General features: G+C 51.5%; 1 protein-coding gene across 1 annotated transcript in view; it reads left to right on the forward strand.

The window, feature by feature from the left end:
• Positions 1–25943, forward strand: part of LOC119221964 (cadherin-4-like) — a 159613-nt gene that overhangs the window by 107301 nt on the left and 26369 nt on the right. The window contains 3 exon segments of the mRNA XM_037478235.2: positions 8851–9080; positions 14496–14669; positions 14671–14688. Of these exon segments, the coding sequence (XP_037334132.2) occupies positions 8851–9080; positions 14496–14669; positions 14671–14688 (422 nt within the window).

Here is a 25943-nt window from a genome sequence, read left to right on the forward strand (position 1 = left end):
GTGGGGGTGGGGGGCCTTCTCCTGCTAGGTCGCACAACAATTAGCTGCCATAGAAGTTTCAGCCGCATCTGACTGCCTCACAAACGATACATGTGCAATTGTTTGCAAAGCATGTGCGTTTGTTTGTGTGTATAACGGGTGGATGTCGGGGGGGGGGGGGGGGGGTGTGGGCTGTTAGGCTGCTGTCTTCGTTTGTGCCCCTGGGAGCCCTTCTCTGCCAGCCTCCTTCAGCTCCTGTGATGATTCTCTCCCCAAGCTGTGTGTGTGTGTGAGAGGCTTAAGGGTGTTTGCCAGTGTATAGGTGTTACCTGACAGGCCCGTCATATCAGTGTGCACCTTATCAGCGGTTGCAGCAAAGCGGTCCTATTTTTCACACTTTCACCCACGGGAGAGATATTTGGACTCATCAACCTGGGTGTCGGTATGTGCCGGTGTGTGTGTGTGTGCACGTGAAAAAGCATTCACGGGGACACACAAACATACTAAAACCCCTCACCTGTGCCACCCTGTTGGCTGTGTGGTCTGCGACTGCCCTTAGGCCTCAGGACCCATCGAGCTGACAGTTCAAACATGTCATCCTCACACACGTAATGATGCGGACCCCCTCGGGAAGATGTTGCTAGTAATCATCAGTGACTAATGTTTCTCCTTCTGCTTTCTGCGATGACACCACACACTAGCGAGTGGGTATCTTAGACACATCCCCCCCCCCCCATCCTCTGGTTCTTACCTCTCGTCGCATTGAATCACAGTTTTTTTCGCCATGATTAGAGCCGTAAATCCAGGTCAGCGCCGCTGGTTTTTCCTCATCCGAGTGTGTTTAGCTCACGGAGGGGATAACAACGAAAAATACAAAACTGTCGCCCGCCAACAGGCCTTATGGGTAATGTAGCCTCCATGTATTTGTGATGTGAAGAATACCAACATGCTCTTTGGTCATCAGCAGTGTTCGATGACAGCACATTTTTGCCCACCGTTTTATTGTTATTTTTTTTGGAAGGAGCAAAGTCGTCTTTGATCCCGTTCGATGGGGGAATCGACACAAAGGGGTGAAACGTCTTTGCGTCGTTCACTCCACGGTGTCCTCGTCCGGCGATCTCTATTGACGCCCACTGCTCGGCTGTGTCTCTGCGCCCCCCCACGCCCTCTCCTTCTTGGAGTCGTCCTCGATTTGGCCGTCTGTTGAACTTTCTGCTCATTTGCCATCTCAGTCTAACTTCAGACCCACTAATTGCGCGGTTCAGCCAACGTAGTGCTCCATCAGCCTCCGGGCTTCGGGTATCACAGCCTGATGGCCATCATTCAAGGTGGCGATACAACCTCCTACTACTAAAAACACGTTCCATGTCCTCCACGCAGACGGCGTACTTGTGTTTTTTTTTCACCGTTTTAAAGGCTAGAGGGAATTTTCTGCTTTATCCTCTGACCCCGACAATTGGAAAAACAGAACCTTTCTCCTAAGGTTTTGATGGAGAGATGTTGATTAGATTCGAGAAATACTCTCTGTATTTCCTCCAGCAGTTGGGGAAAGCAATTTTGTGCAGTTTGCTACCTTAGGGAAGCAAGAGAAAACAATATGAAAATGATTTATTTTTCTTTACAACTCGCATATTTGGTGCTTGCAGGCAAAGAGTGAAATAAAAGGCAAAGTTGCAGCCTTTGTTTGTGGTGTTTCTGTACAAAGCTGCCTTTTTATACTACTGTATCTTTATTCAGCCTCATGTTTCCCAGTGCGACATAAAGAATATAAAGTGATGCAGTTGTTAGAGTAGCGGATAAAGACTGGCTTTCCTGGGGGGATTAGTACGCCTTCTTTCACACCAAACGGGAAGCAAATTTTCCCTTTGTATTTTTCCCGGGGATTTTTGTTGCAGGACCTTCAGTGGTTATTCGTGTCGGTCGCTTCGTTCGCGCCAGGAGGAGTGGCTCTTCTCCGTGGAAGCCGTTATCAACCCAGCCATAAATGTCTGGCAAACTAAACAGCGTCTCGTCGGGATTTATGACATCATACGTGTGAACTTTGGTTTGCTGCAGCTTTATGAACCTCTCCCCCTCCCCCCCCCCCCCTCCCCGCAAAGAAAATGAATGATCCAGCTGTGATTTTATTGCAATGAAGGGACAAAAAAACGGATGCCAGGATATTCTTGCAACCCATGCCAATTGGTGAGCAGCTGGCAGCAGCTCCATCAGCACTCAAAACAGCGTAAATACGGCCGCGTCTTCATCATTGTTTGTGCCGCACAGTTGACACACGCGTACATTTTTACACTTCCCTGATAACACGAGAGCTCCGAGCACACGGAATCAGGAGAGAATATATTCATTCTCCCTGTGGTGCGGCCCGGGACCGGTCCGCCGGCCGGGGGTTGGGGACCCCTGCGTTAGGGTGAAATTAGAATGCATGGAAGCGAAGCCGGCTTAATGTAAATTGCTGACGGCAGCAGAGTAAACTGAGCACCGTCAGAGACTAGACGCCCCCCCCCCCTTCTCCATCCTCAGTCTGTATCCATCCTATATCAACACCCCCCCCCGCCAACATCTTCTCTCATACCTCACCAACCACGAGCAGTCCTGCAGACGCCAGAGCGCGTTACGCAAACACACACGCACGCACGCACGCACGCACGCACGCACACACACACACACGCCAAACTCAGACTGGGAGGATCCCCTGTTGCAGGGTTGTAGGCCGTTGCGCAATTTGCCGCAGCAGTGATCCAAAATCTGAGCCGAGGCCTGAGACGTAGTGTTTGTTTCAAATATGTCATTTGATTTGTATCGATCCGGAAAACTCTCAGAACCGCAACCACAAGAGCGTTTTAGAGTTGCTGTTTTTTCCCCCTGTAGCCACGGACAAAGAGGAAGGGTAAAAGGCCAATTGACTGCTGGGAGGGCATGCTGGGTAAAATATCTTTTGACTGCGTTAACCTTGTGTGTGATTTTGTGTGTGTGTGTGTGTGTGTGAGCTCCACAGCCACTCAACTCGCCAGACAGACTTCAGCTTTGTGGAAAAGTTGGAGAAGTTTGTGCTTACTTTCTTACTGCTTTTATTTCTCCATGTTTTTCCAACAAAGGGGCTTTTCTCTTCCTGGGAGAGGCTTTATTCTGCCTGATTCCTCTCTCTGTCTCTCCCTCTCCCTCCCTGCCTTCTCCCCTAATCACCACTAAAGCCAGCCCTAATTGCCCAAAGACATGATTTGCTCTCCTTCTCCCGTTCTTCTTTTATGTCTCACCACAAACACATAATGCAGAAGAAAGAAAGTGGTGTGGAGTTTCTAGTTGGTAAAAATATCCCACAACGAATCACACCAGAGTGGATTTGATTAAGCTGAAGCTCATGGTGTGAGGACGTCTCGCACGTATTGCGATGGATGGGTCGGATGTAGAACTTGCAGTTGGAATAGTCGGCAAATTTCATGTTGGTTTGAAAAGTCACTTTTCACGAAAGTGATATTTTCATCACGGTCAAATGATCTGAGGCTCTGAGAGGAGGCAACACACTGATTGTTTGCAGAACCCGACGTTCCACAGTACAGACCTGGAGAATTGATAAAGGCCAACCAAGCTCCTCCGTGCTCGTTTGGAGGAATACGAATCAGTCGTTAGAAAGATGCCTTTGTGGTCGTTGTTTGGTCTCTGCCGATACGTGTCCTTGTGCCTCGTAATGTCAATGCACTGTTGACATATCGCCCCGCCCCCAATGAACACACAATGAATCTCTGTGTGTTTCCCTCATAGCCTTTAAAACACACAATTTATCACGTACATGACGATTGAGGAGTAGAACCATCTGGGTTTATTGTCCGGCCGTTTTGATCCTGCCTCCCGTTACTCCTGTTGGCCTTAATTCGTGAGAGAGCTCCTTCCTTCTTACTGTAATGAGGATTTGGAAGAAAAAAACACCCACGGATCCTGTCGCCTTGAGATGTGAAAACTAGATGCACAAGATCCATTTTCTTGCCAAAACTGCTCCCCTCAACCGAGCCCCGGTGTGGATTTCTCCGATCCACTGAGCAGCGACCTTCGGGTCTGAAAGCTGAGCACAAAGTGCATGCAAGCCAGGTCTCCAGCAGCTCCGACATCAGCAGGCCTGTTAGCACCGGTCACCCCCCCCCCCCCCCTCCAAGGCCGCTCGACCGGAGTGGCAGCATCAGCCCCCTCGATTAGCCACCCAACAGCGCCTCCGCTTCCAGCGCGGCCAATCGCAATGCTCGCCCAGGATAATTCATTTGTTTTTACATGAATTGGATTCTCTGCCAAGAGAGGTTTTTGATCGGGGGGGGGGTTAAAGACGCTTTATGCTAGTCTTCTGGAGAGAAAGCGAAGCAGCGAAGTGTTCCCCATCAAAGCACAGGGTCGAGCTGCTTCGTTTGACATGAGGCTCCACATGGCGGTCCCCCCCCCCCACTCACCAGTGGTGCACTGCACGGGACGGATTAGTTGCGCGAGCAACGCCGGACTCGTTTTTAGAGGAAATCAGTGCAGGAATGATTGAAATTTAAAACGACCTTTTCGTGGGTGGAATGAAAGCATTCTTTTTTTTTTAATTTAATGAGATTGTGCCTTTTCTTTTTCAAGCTCTCCCTCTCTCTCACCCCCTCTCTCTCCCCCTCTCTCTCCCCGCTGAGGCAGAGAAACAACAAAGTTGTGCTTAACATTAGCCGTCACGTCACCTCATTATTTTCTTTTTAATTCGCTCGTGGCTTTGTTGTCAGACAGCGGCTCATTCAGTGTAGTATAAACCGAGTAAAAACATAAAACAGTCCGATAATTGAATCGCTCGGCGCTGGTTTGAACAGCTCTTTGATGCACGTTTAAGTCATAAGCACTCGGTGTGTGGGTTCTTTTTTCAGCCTGTGTGTGTGTGTGTGTTTGCATGAAACAGGCCTTAAAGCCCATAGTGGGTTTGATGTGTCGTCTCCACACTCCTTTGCCCAGACGGTCACACTGAGTTCGGATCTCGTCATCGCCGCCATCGCCGAGCGTTTTTCATGAAAGGATCGGAGGGGCGAGACCACTCCCCGGGACCGGCTTCAATGGGCCGCTACACAACCCCCCACTCCCCCAATCCACCCCCCCCCCCCGCTTCTGATCCGCGGCCGCACTCGCCTCTCGCCATCCGCCCCGCTTCCATCTCTCCGGCTCCCCCGTCGCTCTCTCTCTTTGTCTCGCTCTCTTTCCCCTCCCCTCCCTATTCTACCCATCTACCCATCTGTCCCCCCATCTCTCTCAGGGGGAGGGGGGGTGGGGTGGCCCAATTAACCTGTTTAAACAGGCATCTGAGGGTCGCCATCCATCGCAACGTGGCCGTGCGAGAGGAAGAGGGAGAGAGAGAGAGCCGGCATCCCCCCGTCACCTTCCCCCTCGCCTTTGTACTTCCCCTGTCCTCAATGGGCCTGATTGTAGGAGGAGGTGGGAGGGGGGGCGCTCCCTGCACTTTCCTGCGCAGTGTGACATGTGACATGCGTCCATTGCACCCTACTTTAAACCATCCCAACAGCTTCCTCAGCGACGGCAACCCGCCTTTTTTCACTTTCCTGATTGCCCCCCCCCGCGCCCCACACACACAGCCACACTCTCCACGGTTTCATCAATCTCTCTGCCCTTCCCTTCTCCCCCTTCTCTTCTCACCTCCCCCCCCCCTCCCCACCTCTTTCTCTCTCCCCAGACTGCATCCTCCCTTCCCTTTCAACACTTGTCACTTCCTGTCAGGTTGTCCGGCGGACGGTGCTGGAAGGTCACCGCTGTTTTCACCGTCGCTCTCCTCCTCGTCCTTGTCTCCTCGAAAAAGGGGGGCGGGGAAAGAAAAGTTTAATCGGGAAAAGAAGAAGATTTTCGGATGTCGCCCGAGGGGGAACACTCAAAGCGCCATGTCACCGAGCGCCGGGTGCATTTGTTTCGATGGTTTCCGGGGGTGTGACTGCTCGCATTGTCCAGACGGGGGGGGGGGGGGGGGCACACTGCGGCGCCTGTGTGCTTTTGCCAGATCAATGTGCAACCTGGTTCAGACGACTTGTTAATGTGCAGCGCTGTGGCGTTGGGCTCGGTCGCTCTGCTGTCGGCCCGTTTTCTAATCTCTGTTACAGCAGTATCGACCCGACTGTGAGGGGAAGAATTTGTGTGTGTGTGTGTTTGTTTTTGTGTTGACTGAGGGGTAAAATTGGAACTGCTTTCCTCCCTTTTTTTCACGTAATTGGAGCCAGGACAAGGACCCTGCGGGTGCCCGTCGATCCACCCAGGGTACCGGTGCAGTGAGTCCGGCCCGTCCACAGGGACTCAGCGCATTCCGACGCCGTGCACTACCGCTTACCCCGTTTTTTTGGGCTCAACCCGTTTGGGCTTTTTAAGATTTTCTTTCCCCACTCAAAGGACCCTTTCGCATGTTGCGCTTAACAAGCGGCGGGCCGTGCCGCGTCGTCCTTTCCTTCATCCGAGGCGGTGGCGAGGTCGTTACTGAAGCCCCCCCCCAGCGGTAAGCTCCGCCGCTCCACTTTCCTGTTGCCGGTTGGTCTGACCTTTCCACCGGTTGCTGCGTTCTCCTCGGGACGGAAAGGGCAGAGCGAGGGAAATGTCCTCGTGCAGCGGCGGGTGGGCCTGCGCCGAGATGATTAACTTCTCCGCATGTATTTACCCTTCACTGATGGAAGAAGGAAAAAAACACAACCCGGTCACATTTGCCTGGTCACCTGACTTGAGCTGCGCTATGCAGCGTTGCCAAACCGAATTTTCTGCGTCTCGCGGGCCTGAAAAGAAGAAGAAAAAAAACGCACTCCTGGCCCGTGACCGGACGCCGCGAGGTCCCAGCGGCTGCAGCTCCTTTCCACCCTTTTGTGCCAATCGGGTTCCTCGAGACGGACAACAAGCCTCTCGCCTCGTGTTGTGTTTCTGTCCACTGACACTAAGCCCGAGGTTTGGATTTTCTTATTGTCATTAGAATCAGGCAGCGTGTTTGTTGCCCCACCTTCCAGATCTAACCAGAAAGAAATGGCGATGAAGGGAACGGATTGGGATCAGACGAAAGGGGCGAGCAGACTTCTTCTTCAGCGGTTTGTTTGGGTCGGAAATGTTCGGCTTCGCAACAGAGAGGAACGACTTGATCAGCAGCGACGGCTTCTCCGTTCCTCGAATTGATCTAATCCGTCCCGTCTCCTCACTCCCCCCCCCACCCCCCCCGCCCCCTCACTCCCCCCCCCCCCCCGCCCCCAGTCTGATCGTCTTGCTTTCGAGAGAGAGAGGAGCACCGGCTCGAGCGCGGGGCACATCGGGCGCCAGAAGGAAAAAAAAAAAAAAAGTTCTCCTCCCGGATGCCGCCACGCACACGTGGAAAGAGGATGGAGCCGACAGTGGGCCGCAACCCAACGACGTGCCATCTAGACGGTGTAATCCCTCCCCGGGAGGAAAGGGAGGGCGGGAGGAGGCGACGGCGGGGGGGTGTGGGTTACGCTTGGCCGTGACCTGTCTTCTCTGGAACTATGAAACACATTTTAGACACGATCCGGTTCCCCCTTAATGTGGTGGAAAGTCTCTCCTGCCTTCACCTCCTTTGCGATTACTCCCACGGTTCTGTCTCCTTGAAAAGCTTCTTCTTATCGTGCTTTACGCCCCGTTGTGAAGGAGGTTTCCAGCTCATTTGCTGCATGTTAGCCACCGTTAGTTTGTGTTTGGCGCTTTAGTTTTATCCCTCATTTTAATCCAGATATTGAAATGAATCAAAACAACCTTGTTGTTAGCACAAAATGTCTTGATGTTATATGTGAATATTACGGTGAAACATTCATTCACACTTTCTGTGGGGCGTCTTTTTCTGTGTCAGTTGTGAAAGTGGATTTATTTTTATGGTTCTATAAACAAAATTGACCTGATGCTCTACAGATATCCCTTCTGTGTTTAGAAATAAGATTCCTTGCAGAGTTTTGTTTGTTTAGTGTGACTGTAAAAATCCCTCAAGCACATTTACAAGCTGTTTTTGGCCTAAGTATTTATTCCAAAGCGAGACAGTGAAGTGACATGCCGAGTGTTTATGGCTTTCATATGTCTCATCTCAGCCGAAGGTTGAGACAGAAGAGGACGGGACGCACCGGACCAACAAGTGCAGCAATTTGGCCTTTGGATTAGAAGCTAAAAGCAGTGTTTTGTCACTCAGGGGGAGAAAAAAAAACATAGTTCAATTGAGACAAGTGGAATCACCATATAATCGACTGAAGGGTTTTATTCATGGTTATAAACGTACTGTTTATGCAGAAGAGGTATTTCCTTTAAACCTCTCTTCAAATGTAAACCAGACCTTCTGCCTGGTGCTTCTACAAATATCCAGACCAACTCTAAAGCGTCACGTCGCTGTTTGTTCTCTTCCAAAATGCAGTCGGAGAGAACGATCCTGGTGACGTTTTTTACTTTGAACTAATGGAGAATAGAGTTGAGATTTACCGGCGTTGAACGAGGCACGATACAAGATACAATCTTTCTATCCAGGGGCGTAAAATAGAGACTGTGCAGCCGGTGAAGTTCCACCTCCAATGTGTGAAGGGAAGTGAACCCAGACATGTTGAAGAAGAAATCCCATTTAAATGGCATTGGTGGCCTTTCATAATGTGTTGCCGTACTCTGAGGCATAATCTGCTTCATGGTCTATTTAACTCTAAAAGCGTCCTTGGTTTACACAAGGAACATCATGCTGTATTGAAGGAGACTTGAAACTAAAGATTGAGAACATTAACTCATGTTTACAATGTTCACTGAGGGAGAAGATGTCATTTTAATCAGCCTTCTGTGCAAATTGACTTCCGTCTTTCTTTTCTCCTTAAACCCCTCCTCCCCCACGTTTAACCTTTGCCCTCCTCTCGCCCGCAGTGGAGTTTGACGACTGCGCGGGGAACCGAGCCGTGGTGTTCCGGAGCAGCGACCCGGACTTCGGCGCGCGGCCGGACGGCTCCATCTTCGCCCGGGGGGGAGGCGGGGCCCGCCTGGACGAGCCGGTCCGGTTCACGCTGAGAGCGAGCGGCCCGCGCGCCCAGGCCTGGGAGACCGTGGTCCGGCTGGCCCCGGTTGACCCGCCGTCGCCTCTGCGACATGGAAACGAGGTGAGCTTCAGCTGCGACTGGGTGGGGGGGGGGGCGAACGCCATGCTTCAAAATTCCAATTACTGTGCCAGAGTTTCTCGGCGATGCCCTTTCTCCAGTGGTCTGGTGATAGCAGCCGCCAAGAATCAGGTCAGAACTCCTCAGGGCTTCAGAGAGAGAGAGGGAGAGAGCATTGTAGCAGTGGCACATGGCTCAAAGTGAATGGAATCACACAGGGGGGAAGAGTATGATTCCCCTCCGCCATAAGCTGTTATTGGAAAACATCCGTCGGGGGGGGGGGGGGGGGGGTCAGCCGAGGGCCGAGCGGCCGGAGATCAGCCCCCCCGCTCCGTCATTACAACGTGCTGATCAAGTTCCAGATTGGACGGCAAAACCCACCCCCCGTGGTCACTGACGCGCTCTCCTCGGTGTCGCCATGCGGGGGGAAGATCGAGTCTCGGGAGAACTTTTTGCAAACGGAACGGACGTCAGCGCTTTGTGGCGCCCCAAATCTGTAAAAAACACAGTTAGTTCAAAAAGGCCCCATCGTGCAGAAGGGACCTCGCGTGCGTGTCGTGTTTCGGAGACAGATGTAGCTGCCTCTTGTCATTACAGGAGGTGAAAATGAACAGAGAAACCGCGGGACTTAATTCCACTTTGCATTTGCCCTTTACTGCAGCGCTAAGCCGAACGGAGAGTCAAACACCCTGGCGCTCATGAATCAGATATGTAAACAAAGATCTTCACATGAGAATCTAACTCCTAATAAGCCCTGAACTTTTGTGTTTGTGTGTGTGTGTGTGTGTGTGTGTGTGTGTGTGTGTGTGTGTGTGTGTGTGTGTGTGTGTGTGTGTGTGTGTGTGTGTGGTGTAAGCAGATGAAAATAGAATCAACTAAAAGCCTCTCTGACTGCAGACAGGTGATTTTAATGAATAGTTTCACTCTTGACTGGAGCAGATTTATTTTTTTCTTTTTTAAAAAGCCAGAAGCTTCCAGCCGGGTTTTCTTTGTCGCGGGGCCAAAACGAACGGAAGCGGCGGCTCGCGGTCGCCCGTCGTCGCACAAACGGGACGTCGTCCAGCAGAGGACGTTCCATCCAGGTTGAGGAGGTTGGCCTCTGCTCCCACGCTTTGGTTTTCGGGAAGCCCCCCCTCCGGATGAGTGCGTGGTCGGTGTGGTGATGGGTTCAAGGTCCAAGCGGGTCGACCGACGCTGAGGATCTAGGCGAGGCCCGGAGGTCCGAGGTCGGAGGTCGAAACGGGGGCCGCCGCCTTTGAACAAACAAAATGTGACGTCTCTTGATGGAAACGGCGCTTTGTGGCGTGCCCCGTTGAATGGTAGATTCCAGACGTTTGGGTAGCTGGGGGGCGGGCTAATATCAAAGCGTGCAGGGGTTTTGGGGCAGGCAGTGGCATGGAGGTTACAGAGGGGGGGGGGCGATCCAGGCCTGCGTGGCGGTGGTGTCTTTGTCTTGAGCGTAACGCCTCCTGTGATTGGAGCCCATCCTTTATCGTCCTCTGGAATGTGAAAACTTCAGCCCCCCCCCCCCCCCCCCCACACACACACACACCTCTGACTCTCTCTCCGTCTGCTTCTCTGTTGTTGTTTATTTTCATTGCGCGCTCTCCTCTGGGAACTCACTAGTACCTGTAGGTAAAAGGATTTGGAGCATGACTTATTTAGGCAAGGGGGAGGGGATGGGGTAGCCACATCTGTTTCTGTCACCCCCCCCCCCCCTCACACCCTCTCACCCGCTCCCAAACATGTCCCGCCCCCCTCCTCCGCACTGGCCGGATGTGGGGCAGCCATCCCCTGCAGTAAACCACACCGAGCCGTCCTCTTTCTGGAGGAAAAGAAGACACCGGCTCGCATCTGTCTCACCCCCGCTCGGCTGACGAGCCCTGTTTGTGCACACGGCACATGTTGCGTTGGGCACAGGTCGCCCCTCCCCCACACCCGAATATAGCCGGAATGTCTGGGTGAACTCGTCACACAGTGCAGCGGACAGAGGACACGAGGAGGAGGAGGCCTCTGAGAGCAGGGGGAGAGTGATCTAGTTTCGAGGGGCTTTAGCTCCCCTAGTGGCCAAAATAAATAGAATTTGAACATGCTGTACTCTGTTCATGTTTTGCAAATAACACGTTTTTTGTTTAAGCTCGCAAATGTTTGTATTCTGATTAAATCATATTTGAATACAGCATTTTCCCAAGCTGTTGGTTACACCTTTAAATAGTAGACGATCAAACAAGCTCAGCGCCACGGCCGAACAGACCGGGTGTCTCTGCCCGACGTGTGAGAAGACGACTCATCCGTTCGCTCGTTTTTCCCGTCATCTTAATGCCACAAAGGCGTCTCCCTGCCTACACGTTTAGAGTTCAATCCCCGTTTAGTTGTAGTATCAGAATCGGCCGCTTGTCCCCCAGGAGGACGATACCGACGTGGACGCATTGGCCACATATCATCGTTAAATGTGTGTTTCATCTAAACGGAGAGTTCCATTTATTGGCCCCCTGCCTCCATGGGCTCCTCCAGCTCCCTTACTCTAAGTGCCCTGGATTCCACAGTACACGACTTCTAAAATGTAGCGTCTGGTTGATGAAACCAAACATGACAACTCAGCCCATGTACACCCCCCCCCTCTATCCCGCCCACTCACCCACACAAACACAAAACACACCACATGCCGGGTTACCTGACACATTTTGCCTCTTTCCTCTTGGGCGTCCATCCAGCCAATTGAGCCCTGTGAAAGCCTCGTTCCTGCCGGCGGATAACGAGCCCGAAACCCTGCGAGAACAGAGGCAGGTGAAGGGAGAACACTTTTCGTCGGCGCCATCGAGCTAAAACTTTCAACGTGTGCCAGAAGCCGCCGGCGTCTCCCAACGCCGCACAGCCTGCGTCGCGCTTTATTCCTCTCCACAAAATGTCAGCCGCTGGGGAGGAGCCGCGAGGCCACGCGCACTGCAAAGAGTGTGAGGCGAAGAATCGGCGGTGCTGTTAAAAAAAAAAAAAAAAATACCACTGCTATTATGTAAATGTGTGGTGATTGGACCTCTTTCTCTTATGCTCACAAATACACGAGACTGGATTTCTTTTGTAACCTTCTGACATGAAAACCCTTCCACCCACACACACACTAGATATTCAGTTCATCTTAACCGTAATCAAACTGAACCACCTCTTCTCTTGTAAAACAGTACCCGGAACCAGCTTCTCGTCATCAACTGTTTAATCTTTATCTACAATATGGATCTATCACGGGACCACTTGACCCGGCAGATGCACAGGCAGACACGTGGCTAAACACAAGAGGAAAGGATGCCTCAAGGCCGATGCCTTAATATTCTGCATATATATATAAATACACACATACTTCCCTGTATGTACAGCACCAGTCAAGAGAAGAAACCTAGAGGAGTGACATGCATCTCCCGCTTGGTGTTGCAAGGCTCTCGGGGGGGGGGGGGGGGGGCGAGGCTCCGTGCTGCCGTTTCACTGTCGGCCAAACTGGAGGAATCACTGCTATTGAGACGAGCTGTCGAGACCCGCTGACTGGGAGGAGAGAGTCGGGGGGGGAAAAAATAACGCTGTAAAAGAAGGGCGTGAGGGGGCGGGGGGGAGGGAGAGGGGGGGCGTAGGTGGTCTCAGGGGATCTCGATGCAGACAGAGAGTGCAACCGATGCACGGCTTCAGCAGTCGGCGTGTTTTTAACTGGCTCGTAAAGCCTGAGACCTGTCGGGAGCCTCCTCAACGGCTCTCCAGATTGCCAATTTACTGCAACCTTTTATGTCGCTTGTACACAGCACGTCTCCCGTGCCCCCCCCCCCCCCCCCCCCACCACCACCACTTCCCCAGGGACTTGCGTGGTAGTTAAAAAGCAGGCGTGGATATGTACTTGGATTAAGAAGCAGATCGATAACGAACCCTGGAGGACACGCTTCCCACCCGCTTCGCCGGCGTCCTTAAGGGAGGGCGATGCAGTTCGGTCGCAGCGTGTTGTGCAGCACGAGGTCATTCATTCAGGTGGCTGATATCTAAGATCGCTGCCCCCCCCCCCCCCCGACTCATGGGTGAGTTAATGTTCACGAGGAGGCAGAAAATTGGCTCCTTTCAAAGCTCCTTATTTGAGCATCTTTCAAAACGACAGGTTTGTGGTGGTCGTTGCTCTCCGGCTGCAGGGACGCTTTTTGAGGGGGGGGGGGGGGGTGTATGACGGGAGAATGCTGTACGAGATAATAGGCTTTTTATGCGCGCCGTTGACAAAATCCATACTTTATGGTCTCATCCACGCACGCACACACACAGACGCAGGCTTCACAGAGGCTTCACGTGTAGACAGACAAAGAACCCACACAAATCGCACAAGTCATTTCCCTTCAAGCTTTTGTGAATATCGCCGTTAACTAATGATCGGGCCACAGGCAGCGTGATATATACAGGGGGGGGGGCTTGCTGGCTTGCTGTGACACGTGTGCGATTTACCTTTTCTCAGCGTGATGAGTTCTTTAATTGCTTTGTAGCTTCACCAAAATGGTAAAAGACATTACACCTCAACATCAATTATAAAGCTTTGCTTCGGCGCCTGGCCATCTCCGATTTAGCTTCACGATAAACACTCTATTAAATATGGATACAGTATATATAATGTATATTCTTCTTTTTGATATTCATGGCATTTTTAACACAGCTTCATTCGACTGAATGAATCAGTATATGATGCAATCTCCTCTTTCCCCCCCGTGATGTTTCGCAGGTTGTTCAAAAGCGCTCGGAAGTATGACGCATCAAGGTGGCGTGACGCAACATTTGGCAAACTTAACTCCCGTTTGTTTTTTTTACAAAGAACTCCCACATTTAATGATGCCAGTGTCCCGTGCAGAGCCGTCACGGGCCCCTGCCGCCTATTTCGGGAACCCTTTCAGTACCTCTAAGGCACCTGCCACATCTTTGAGGCGACAGCGCGCCGCGGTGCGACGCCGTCCTTCGCCGGCGTCGCACTGGACCGTGACGGCGTTTGAGCGATCCTCGTTCTCGTTACCAAGCTCCTTGATAACCAATTAACAGAGAGACTAACCCTCCCTCGGTCGAGCGAAGTGAGTCATCCAGCCCGGCGAAGTGAGTGAAATGGTGAATTGGGTGGAAGCCGGAGTGCTCTGTTTCCATGGCAACGTCCCATGCGTCGCTACAGTGGTGACAGAATTACTGTTTGGTTGAAAGGAACAAACGAGAGATGCCGCACAACGGGAGTGGGTGGGGGGAAAAGCACTCGGAGGAATTAAAAGGTCTGGAAGTATTTCAAATATATTTATCGGTTTCCCCTGATGTGTTTCTGACGCCCTGCTTCACGACAGAAGGCCCCCGGGGGCCTCGTCACTGACTGTTATCATTAACACCATGTCCCGCCTTCTAAACAAAGCCTCGTGCCGTCCCCCGTAGGTCACGGAGGGGGAGGTCGCAGCGAGGGAGCAGCAGAAGGAGGCGCCCCAGGCCCCGCCCCCGGTCATCACCTTCTCGGGCTCCAGGCCGGGCGGCTCCGGGGCCCTGCGGAGGCAGAAGAGGGACTGGGTGATCCCGCCCATCAACGTGGCCGAGAACTCGCGAGGGCCGTTCCCCCCAGATGCTCGTCAGCGTGAGTGACTCATTTGTCTTTTAAATGTAGTATAATTATTTAGCTTTGCCTTTGTGTCACTACACCCACAAACCAGTAGGGTATAAAGAACCCTCTTTGGCCCTGTGTAGTGTTCCCATCAGGCACGAGGCAGCTAGCTAAGCGCCTGAGCAGCTCAGCTCTCCCACAGTGTAACGTCCGTCATGGGGGGGGGGGGTGTTTATATTCCTGTATTTTCACCTTCCGCTGGGCTATTTCACAGAGGTCGCCCGAAGTTCAGTGGCTGTTTTTCACGGCTCCTTTGCAACAATCCGATTTGTCACAGAATCCTCGCTGTGGGACTGTGACTCTGGGCCTCCTGCGTGTGAAAAGCCGGTACTATGCCCCCCCCCCCCCCCCCCCCCCACCAAAGCCCTCGTTAAGGATGTGAGGCGGTAATGAATCAGAGGTCAGAACATGGACAATGAACTTGAGCCAACGTCTCAATAACCCAGTATATACAGATATTAGCAGCTCGGCTCATTATTCAAGTCCTCGTTGTGCATTCGAGGTTTCAACAAACCAGCGCCGCATATTAGATTCCTGCAGAACAGCTCGTTTTGATAAGTGCAACAAAAAAATAAACATGCCGAGGGTCGGAGGTCGGGCCTGTGTAAGCCGCTCCAAAGAAGAAGGAACTCTAATAAACGTGTTGTTGTGCGAAAGGAAATTTGCATGTGTGTGTGTGTGTGTGTGCAGTTATTCATCAAGAAGCATCATTCCAGGAGACCAGGGCTTTCGCTCGCCGCACCTTCACCCGGGACATCGAGCCATCAGCTCTGTCCTCGCCGCTTACAGAACCCGCCGCCGTTCATCTCTTTTGGGTCTTAAATTGGGTCTTAAATTGTGCAAAAAGAAGCCATTTTTTGTTTGTGTTCTTTGCTTTTCCACTGCGTTTCATCCGGTCCCCGGGGGAAAGGCTCGCAGAGTTGCCTGCAGATACTTTCCATGATCCTTTTCTTTACAGTGAAACCAAACCATTTAAAGAGCGGCGAGTTCTAGCGAGCGCTTTGCTTTGTTCGCAGCGCGGGCGTCAGAGCGTGGCCCCGACTCACCTCCACCCGCCAGCCCTCCGAGTGGGGCTACGTCACCAAGCGTTCAGAGGGGAGGGCGGGAAGATTTCAAAGTACCGTGTGCATCCAAAACGCAATCCCACTCTGTGCAGTAAATGAGTCCGTGTGGGGCTAGTGGGCGGCGGTGGGGGGCTTCTCAGGCTCCCATCTTTCTCGTTAGTGATGACTGGAGGGCATGCGCCGCCTCACGGAGGACTGGAGGTTTTAACAAGGAGACTGCTTGGGGGGGGTGGTTTGATGGCATGAGAATGGTCTTTCCTTCACTTATGGTTTGTGCTGTGACCTCCCCGGCCCTCTGTTGCTCTGCTGGAGGTTTCATCTCAGCCAAAATAACAAAAAAGAAGCACTCCAACGGATGGACATTTTTCACCCTCCTGACATTAAGTGTTAATGGCCATTTCAACGGAGCTCGTGGGCGGGGGCGGGGGCGAGGGCCCGGGGGGGGGTTCTATCTCCGGTGTCCTCCCCTGTCTCGCTCCGGCGGCGCCATTACCCGGTGCTCCTCCGCGTGCAGCGCTTGTGTGACGCCTCCCCTAATGGCCTGTGAAGTCGCTCCCTTTTTCCTTAATGGGCTGTTCTGTCAGCCAACGCTGAGTGACACGCACCTACCGGACCTACTCCCCCCCACCTCCACCCCCCCGCCGTCCTCTCGCCGCTCTTCTCCCCCCCCGACCAAGTCGGCCGTCACCGGGGTGACAGCGGCCCTCACCTGCGTCTCCGGGCACAGGATCGGGCAGGTGTCAGGACTGAGGGGCGCCCATGGGCTCGCGGCCTGATGGCCCGAGGGAAAAGTTGACTGCTTAGGTAAGGGTAAGTCGTCCCCCCCCCCCCCCCCCCCATGCCCTCCTCACGTTACGTTATCGACTGCTTCTTTATTAATAGCTGCTCTGAAACAACTGCCCCAGACTCCTCAGCTGGTGACGCTCACCGGCCTCCGGCGGCCGAGAGGTGTTCGGCGCGTTGCTCGTCATTAGCTCCACGGACGTCGCATTGTTTGGTCCGTCCTCCCCCGGGGTGACAGACAGCACTGCTGCGCTGGGAAAAAGGGAAGAAAAAAAAAACAAGGTTGCGAGAGAGCAAGTGGCACATGCCCGGCATCGGCAGAGCAGCAGGCTCTTGACACAACGTGCATAAATGCATGAGACAGACAACTTACCACACAGGGACGTGAGTGGTGCACAACTTTTAACAAAAAGGAATTCTTGCTCTAATGCGGAGGGAGGCGGCTTCCTAGGAAGTAGAGAGGAAGGGATGCAGAAAGACTAAAAACAAAGCACGGGGGGGAGTCATTTTCCACAATAAAGAGGTGTTCTTTGTCGCTATCTTCCGCAGCCAAACAGCCATCAATAGCATGTAAGGGACATTGATTTTTCACAGAGGCTTTTTGAAACCTCCCATTGATTCGCACACTTCTCCTACGGCAGAGGGGCATCGATTTCTTCTGCTCGGGTAAATAAAGACTCAACGTAGCCCCCCCCCCACCACCACGACCACCCCCTGCCTCAGCACCAGCCAACTCCCTGAACCCTCCATTAGAGCAGCAGTCAGCAGAAAGAATGGAGGGGCGGGACGAGCTACTCCTTAATGTCGGCCCAGCGAAATGCCTTCTTCGTTCTGCGGTAGCATTAGTGGAACATCTGTAATTATTCATTGTTTATTGGGATGCTTTTGGGAAACTGTATCAGTCATATGATCATACATCATATGAGGCTACAGCCAAAGGAGACAAAAAAGGTTTAGTGGAGACTTAGAAAAATGTTTTATTAGGGAGAATCTTGTTTTATATGCACGGAGTATTTCTTTTACAGGTGCAGTTTCCTTCTACCGCTTGTTTTTAATGTCACCGTTAGTAGCAGGAGTAAAATCAACTTATGGCTGGGTTGCTAAGTAACAAATGGAAGGTTAGTTGCAACCATTTGTTTGAATAATACAATACATTCAATGCACCTCTGTCCGTACGGAGGCGATCGATCCATTTATCATCCCGTCCGTTCGTGGGCTTATCATCAACGGCGTGTGGATGGATGGAGAATACACACACGATATCGACAGGAGGCAAACGATGACAAATGCCCCGGTGCTCACGCGCTAGACGGCGGCCATCAGCGGTCGGCGCTGCAGGTACTCGCTCCCCTCCGGGGAGGTTGTTGTGTTATTCTGACAACAGAAAGTTGTTTTTAGATTTCATCCGTTTTTGAACACAGCCGCGTCGCTATTAACCCCCCCCCCCCCCCCCCCCCCCTCGGCGGCGTGGGGCACGCCTTCCAAAACAAGGCTTTGCTTCAGGCCCGCGACAAAGTCACTAAGACGATACAAGCTTACAAACACCTCGGAATCGGATACAGAAGTGTCCTCATATTGGCTGGAAGCGCCGGTTCCCCCCGCTTCCTTCAATGCCGATACTTTTGGGTGCTGGAAAAAAGGGGGGGGGGGTTGAAAATGCTTATTTTGTGTGTGTTTTCTTTCACATCCATCTTCTTTGTCCACCAGCTGTCGTTGAGACAGAGTTGTTGCTGCGTCCCTCGCAGGACATTCGTTGACCGAAGCACCAGATGAATGGGTGCTTATCTAAAGCCCCTCGTTGACTGACAAAGAGTCAAAGAGGTCCATTATATATCCTGCAATTTTTTTTTACACCAATCATTTGTTGTGGGCAATTTCTTTCCCTCTTTGCGGTTGCTTTAGAAATCGTGTCCTAACAAAACGGAGTCTGAATGTTAAAAAAAAAAAAAAAAACTGCGCCTCGCCGTCGCACCTGCGCTCCGGTTCCCACACAGTCTGTGCGCGTGCGTACGTTTGCCCGGCGTTTAAAGGCCGCTGCGCTTCTCCCGACAACGGAGACAACGCGCAAAAAAGCGGAACCCAAAGAAATCCAAAAGGAAAAAGGGCAGGGACAACGGGCAGCGTGCTGTACAGGGCGGATCGGAAAGGATTTGGAGAAACCACGCGAGAGAGCAACAGAAAAGAAAGTAAAAGCAGCTGGGGAGGGGCTTGTGATTGGGTCGCCGCTCCCTCCTGCTGAGACTCACTCCATCACGACCAAGCACACACACACACACACACACACGCATGAGCAAAGCACGTGTTGCTTTTATATATGTTCATTGTTTTTGGGGGTTTGTTTATTCACATGTCTGCCTCATCCAGGAAGAAAGAAGAAAACGTATTTTTTTTCTCCAGCTAGTCCACGATCCAGACATTGAAGAATCACAGTCCGATCCGTTGTGTGGAACGCTTGGCCAGTGAAATAACTGAGCAGAAGTCATTTTCTGGGCTTCATGTTTATTTTAGCTTCGTTCTCCCCTCGGTGGAGAACTCGCACCGAGGGGAGGTGTTTCCTCACTCAACCCCCCCCAGGGCGGCCAGAAGGCAACTTTTGGGGGGGATTTCAGAGTAACTTTCACCTCGGTGTCTGAGCCAAAGTCCAGCCAATGCTTTGGGTTAAATAAAATGCAGAAGGAGTGGAGCTGAGATAAACAAGCCGAGGCCACATCGGAGATGTATTTCATGATGTGGATTACCTCAAACCCCAGATTAGATCGTTATCCCAAGATTAGAGCTGATATGAATTCGCGGATTATGTTCAGGGAACGTTGAAGTGTTTGAACTTCATTCAATCTGTGATTTAACTTAATTGCTTCAAACATGTTAAAGTGAGAAGTTCCTCTCTGTTCACATCTCGTCTATTGGCTGGATTGTTTTGATTGATTTTGAAAGTGGACATTTGGTATATTCCTATTAATGCACAAGCCCCACCCCCCCTGGAGTGTGCAAGCGTAACATACTGAATTGAAATACCCTGTTTGTGTATTTAAAAAAATAAAGGTCCGCTGTAGTGTCGGCTGGGGGGGGGGGGGGGGGGGGGGTTGAAGCCCGTCCTGACTTTTTGATTTTCGGGAGTAAAACCCGGGAGGAAGCGGAGAGTGCTTCCCATTGTCTCTCCGGCTAATGGAGTCCTTGTGGCGGAGGAACACGCTCGCATCCGTCCCCCCTTTGACGGACTCGGATCATTAATGAAACATTCCAGCATAAAAGCATTTAGACCTTCTTTCTGCATATAGCGTGTCACCGCAGCCCTTACGAGGAGAGGTGAGCGCGTGCAGCGCTAGATGCACGCGAGGAGGTGACGGTGGGAGGCGGCGAGGACGGATCGGCGTCCTCGGGACTTCTTTGTCCCCGATCCTCTTCCCTCAGCTCCCCATTCGTTAGACAGTTACCGTCCTGGCCATAACAAATACCGTATAAACTCAATTTCCTTTCCTCCAATGGAATTAGTGGGATCAATGCAATTACATTCGTCTGCCCGAGGAGATGGCGTCTCCTACCATCTCCTGGTAATGACAAGAAGAACAAATTGTCCCTTCATTTATAGATTTGTCAGGAGCGTTTGCCCCTTTGTTTTCCTGTTTGTGTTCAGGGAAGTGAGACTGAAATGTAATTTTCACTGTTTAATATCTCATTATTTTTAAATTAGTGGCGTGAAGTCCCGGGTAAACATGTTCATCAAGCTTTTAACCGCTACGTTTAAAAAAATGCAAACATATTAAGCCTTGTAGCCTTGTCGCGCATGCTGCGACTTCCAAATCTACACAACAACTACACAACATAAACAAAAAATATCACTTTTGCTCAGCCACCCACCACTCGCTGACACAGGCACAGATGTGCACAAATGTGCACGCACACATGTTCACAGATCCCTCCTCCCAAGGCGTTCCCGCGTGATGTGACATCAGGCGGCCTCTCCCTCGTGGGTTCAGCCGGTGTAAAATTAAACAGTAAATCATCTCAACAAAAGACGCCAGAGTTATGAGTGAGTCAAGGGCAACACTTCTGGGCTCTTTAATAGGAGATGAGGGGGACTTTATGAAGGAGATAAATAACAGCTTAACAAACAGCCCGCGCCGGGTCCCCTGGAGGTCGGCCTCGGCGACCCTGTGGCTCGGCGCGATGGAGGCGAGCCAAGAGTCTCTTCTCCCTCGCAAAGACGTTGGAAAAAAAAAACAATGCGCGGTGAAATTGGAAGAACGTGAGAGGCGAGGGACCTTTTTGGGGGACGGGGGGGGGGGGGGGGGGGGACGGGGTGTGCCAGAAGGTCGGTCAGAAGAGGAAGGACACGTCGCCGGCGGTTCGCACAGAGCGGCCGCCGAGGAGCGGATGGAGAGAAGAAGAAACGAGACAACGTCCAATCGGGTGAGAGCTCCCCCGCCTACCTGTGTGTGAGAGAGTGAGACCCAACGAATGGATTCTGATTGAAAACAAAAGCCTCAGACTTTAAGGCAACTGGGAGTCCTCGGGCGTACGGCTGAATTGAATCGAAAGCGCTTTTTGGATGTCGCGCGATGTCAAATTGTAATCTGCTCTAACGTGCTGGTGTTTTTTCCAATTCCAACTCTCTCCGGCGCTTTCTTTCCTAGAGGTAAAAATCTAAATCGAAGCCTGCACCAGAATAATCTGATCCTATTTACTTTGTCATTTAAAATGAAAGGCCTCAGTCACAATCTTTTCATGCGAGTATAATGAAAACCGTCATGGGGGGGTTCATGTTTTTGCACACACACACACAGACAAACACACATTAACAAGCCAGCATACATTACCAGTGTTCTCTTGTGGAATGAAATGCTTCCCAGAGCAATGTATTGCTTCACAGCCTCCCGAGATGAAACCGCTCTGGATGAAAAGTCGCCGTTATTTTATGACCCGTTCTTAATCTTCTCATTGGGTCTGAGCATTTTTGGACCGATGCTGTTTGCACATTTTCATTTGCTCTTCTTTTTTTAGGGAGGAAAAGCACATTTCCTCCCAGCTTTAACACGCCGCATTGTCCATAAAAGCGGCACGGCGCCAGGCACGCCGCTTCCTCACACGGCGCCGGTTGGTTCTAAAGCTGTCGCGTCTCTAAGGAGGGGAGGGAGGGGCTCCGCTCTCACGGAAACTCACCTCAGCCGTCTCTGATCCGTTCTCTGATCTCTATCAATCAATGGACGACATGCCAGCTGCTTTTGGAAAGAAGAAACAACAAGAAAGAATGAAAAAAAAACTTGCACACCAGCCATCTGCGTGAGTGTCACCCTGGGAGTGTTCACAGGAGTGAATCCACACACACACAAACACACACACGCACACCTTCCCTCTTCCAAGGTCCATTTGTCAACATGACAGCTGGACTCTTGCTGCGGTGGAGTTCGCCAAGCAGAATCTCTCGCTCGGCTGGTGGGAGCCAGAACATCCTGGGAAGCCCTCTGACACACACTTAGAGGAATGCTGTGTGTGTGTGTGTAAATGTGCAGCTATTGAAAACCCCCAGCATGCAACAGCGTGACGGGGGAGCGGCCCAACGCCTTGTCGGGACAACGTGGACGCTGGTCCCGCCCTCCACCTGCACACCGTCCCTCCTCCAGCTTCCCGCTCACATCCGGGTGCTCAGCTCAGGCGTGCGTCCACCTGGCGACTCCCACTTCGCGGGGTTGTGGACGTGTCCACTGAGTGAATATGTGTGGCCCTTTGGTTTTCCTTGGGATCCCGGGACGGTCACATGTCTTCTCCTCCTCACAATTATGGATTGATGTCCTGTCGAAGGAGTCCAGGCGACTCCTCTAAACTCCCCGGGCCCCTTCTCTGCCACGGAGTTTTGCTGATGCGGTCAATTCACAGCCACTTTCATCACCCCCCCCCCCCCCCCCCCCCCGCCACCCTGCTCAGTCTTTCTTCCCTCCATTTTCCCTCTCGTCTGCATTTCTTCCTTTCACTGGGGCCTGATGGATTTAGAAAGTGAGAGGGAGGAAAAAGAAGGACGAGGAGAAAAGGGGAGTCTGAAAAGTGAACGGTACTGAAGTGTGTGGGTATTGGCTTTTGGGGAGGGAGAGTGGGAGGAGGGGGGGGGGGGTAAATGGCTGGGAAAAGCCGCAGCAGATAGCAGCAGATTCTGTACCACTGTCCGCCCCCCCCCCCCCCCCTCCCACTCTCTGGTACGAGTCGCCGACACTCTTTCCTCTAATTACCCAGATTGTGTTTCCCGCGCATGAAGGCGTGATGGAGAGAAAAGGGAGTAACGGGGGGTCCTTGATATCGTCCTTGTCAAAGCTGGGGGGGGGGGGGGGGGCGAAGACTGAGAACGCACATTCATGCGCCCCCATCACAGGCACGATTTAAAAATGTAATCAATCCTCTAATGAGAGAGTGACGGAGAGAGAGAGAGAGAGAGAGGTAGCAGCCCTGACACTCTAACCCTGCGAAGCCGGAGCTGAGGGGTGCGGCCGCTCTTTGTCTGACACCACAAGGGCCGCCTTATTTTCATTCTCCCTGGCCTCCGGAAGAGGGGGCTGGGGGGGTGAGGCCGGCGAGTGGCTCCATTGTTAAGTCCAGGGAGAATAGCACCTCTAATTTGCCATAAGCCGGCACTATTAAAGAGCGGCCTCCTTTCACACTGCAATAATTGTAAAAGTCAGTCACTGCTTAACTTTCCATTACGCCGTGTTATTTTCTGCTAATGCGGAGGAAGGTCTCTCGATCATCTCACCTGCGTCCGTTTTAGCAATCACTCAAATAGACACAAAGGCCCGCTATCTCTCCATTAGGTTCACCCAACGAAGACGTGAAGGCGGCATCTTGGATGTGCGAGTCCACGTGTGTGGGAGCTGGGAGCTGTGATCATTCTGAAATGTCCATACAGTCGAAGGCGTAGTACTGTACATCACGACTTTGGCCACATTGAAACACAACAAGGGAGTGAAGACGCGCAACTCCATGATCACCAACCTAGTTTACAGCTACACACCAGCCTTTGTAAATGACCATTAAAGACAAAATGAGGCTAATAAGACAAATGGCCCAGCCTGGGGAACAAATGTGCATTTTTTTTCTCACGCGTTGAACAGGTGTCTCTTTCATCACCACGTAGAACGTCTGTTGGTGTGATCCTCCCCCAGCTTCTGTTTCATGTTTAAGTTAGTTAGTGGGTTTTCTTTAAAGACCGAGGTAGCGAACATCAATCCTGCGCTGCCTTTTGAAGAGATACAATGCTCCACATCAAAGGAAAAGCCTTTAATTCAGACACTCTGCTGACTCACAGCAAAAACCCGACAAGTTGTCTGTTTTATTTTTGCGTTTGACAGACAGGGGGTTCGCCCCCCCCCCCCCCCCCCCCAAAGCCTCTCTTGTAGGGAGACATTTGGCTCGTGGCATGTAGGCCGGGTTCTGCAGGCCCACTGTGTTCTTTCATCAGAATGCTGAATATAGATATATACGCTCTTAATTAACTTCTCACCTTTTTGTTCTCTGAGTAAAGTAAACAGCAAAATCGTCTCTTCCTTCACTTCATCTTCTATTTCTAAACGGAAGCCGCCTCCTGGTCGCTTGAAGCTGTCGGAAAGATTTAATTCACAAAGCTGCGAGATGATTCAAGTTGAAGGAACACTCTCTTTTAAACGCCTTTGAGGTGTAATGTCTGATGAGCCGCATGTGATTTACGGGCTGTCCCGTGTCATTTGTTTCCGGTGAAATAGAAGCGCGTGTGAGGTGTTTGTCAGGGCGCACGACAGCGAATGAGCAATTAACCACAGAAAAACAACAACATATAGCAGAGCGTTTTCTCTGTTATTGAAAGGGGACGTTATTAGGGAAGTAAGATGCGCCTACGTGGTGGGTTTTAACGAGCGCGCACTCTGCTCGTTAAGCACACAGCGAGCCCGCGGAGGCGTTGGCACAAACGCGGCCGCTTCCCTGACGGCACAGAAACAGCTTGTGTTTGCCGTTTGTCCAATTTGCTGCACCTGCCTTTTTTTAGGTAACGGGAGATGACTCGATCAATTCATCTCACGCCCCGAAAAACGAATCATTGAGAGTTTAAAAAACTCGCGCTTTGCATAGCTAGTCACTTCCTTTGCTCGTGTGTCTGTCGGCCCACAGAAAAGTTGATCACATCTAGAATGCAGACAATTGGATTGGAGATCACAGCCTTTTTTTAAATTTATTTATTTGAACCTCAAGGTCAACAAAGCGATGCACTTACTGCGTTTTATTGAAGTCCTTCGCAATGTTCACCTCACTTCGTCGTGTTTTTGTGTAAAAACTGCAACACGACTGCACCGCTGAGAGGGATCCCAACCCGGGGCGATGATTCAAGTTATCGGCTTGATCCGGAATCATTGCTTTCACGGCGCCGCCGCCCTGCTCCTAAACGAGGAGCGCGCCGGCGCCTCTGAAAAAAACGCAAACTTGTTATTTGAAATGGAAAGTGCTGAAACCTTAAGCTTCCTGCTCTTGGAACGCTTTAGACGAGGCAGGGTACTATCAGATGTTTAAATTATGTTTTCTTTTCTTGCGAAAGTGGATGAATAGTGGCATGAAATTGGTCCACGTGCGACACAGCAACCTTTATTTTGGAATCTGTGGCTATTCCTGCTTGTATGAATGTGCAGCTTTCACTTTCCTTTTTAAGCTCTGCTTTGGTCTCCACCACCTCCTGGCAGTCCGCTGCAGCTAAATGCACAGCTACGATCTCCAGCTACTGGTTAAATTTGGCCGACAAGTGTTTATTTGTATATCTGATGGCTCAATGTAAACAGCTTATTCAAATGTAAAATCATCCTTTAAACTACGGCATGCAGATCAGTCACATGTCAAGGGACTAGCAGCCTGAAACGAGCGTCGTTTCACATGCATTCATAAAGGATGAAGTCCTCTGCACAGCAGTAGCCGCGGTGGTGCCGCGGCGCCTCGGTGTTATTCACTCCACCGCGCTTCATCTCCTGTTCTCAGTTTTCCCCAAAGACCCGGTGCCTAGATAATTTCTCATTTGATTCAGTTTTGCCTGGCAGAAGGGAGCTAAGCTCACTGATAAGATCTCCTTAAGAAGCAGACAAGTTGTCAGTAATGAAGGGAATTGCTTTGATCCGTCGACAAATAGGTCATTTAGGCCGCGTCTGGTTTCCGATGCCATGGCTCTCTCTCTCTCTCTCGCTCTCTCTTGCACACCATCCATCTCTCATAGCTGAGCGCTTCTCCTCCACTTTCTCACGATGGACACACAAACACACGACAGGAGAAGGGCAATTAGGGGGAAGGAAAAACAACACAAATTGAATAATTCCCCCTATTGGCTTCTGTGTTCAAATAAAAACTAATAACGCGGCTATTAGCTGCTTGGTGCTAATCTCGTGC

This window comes from Pungitius pungitius, chromosome 1 (genome assembly GCF_949316345.1).
Source record: "Pungitius pungitius chromosome 1, fPunPun2.1, whole genome shotgun sequence".
Classification (NCBI taxonomy): Eukaryota; Metazoa; Chordata; class Actinopteri; order Perciformes; family Gasterosteidae; genus Pungitius; species Pungitius pungitius.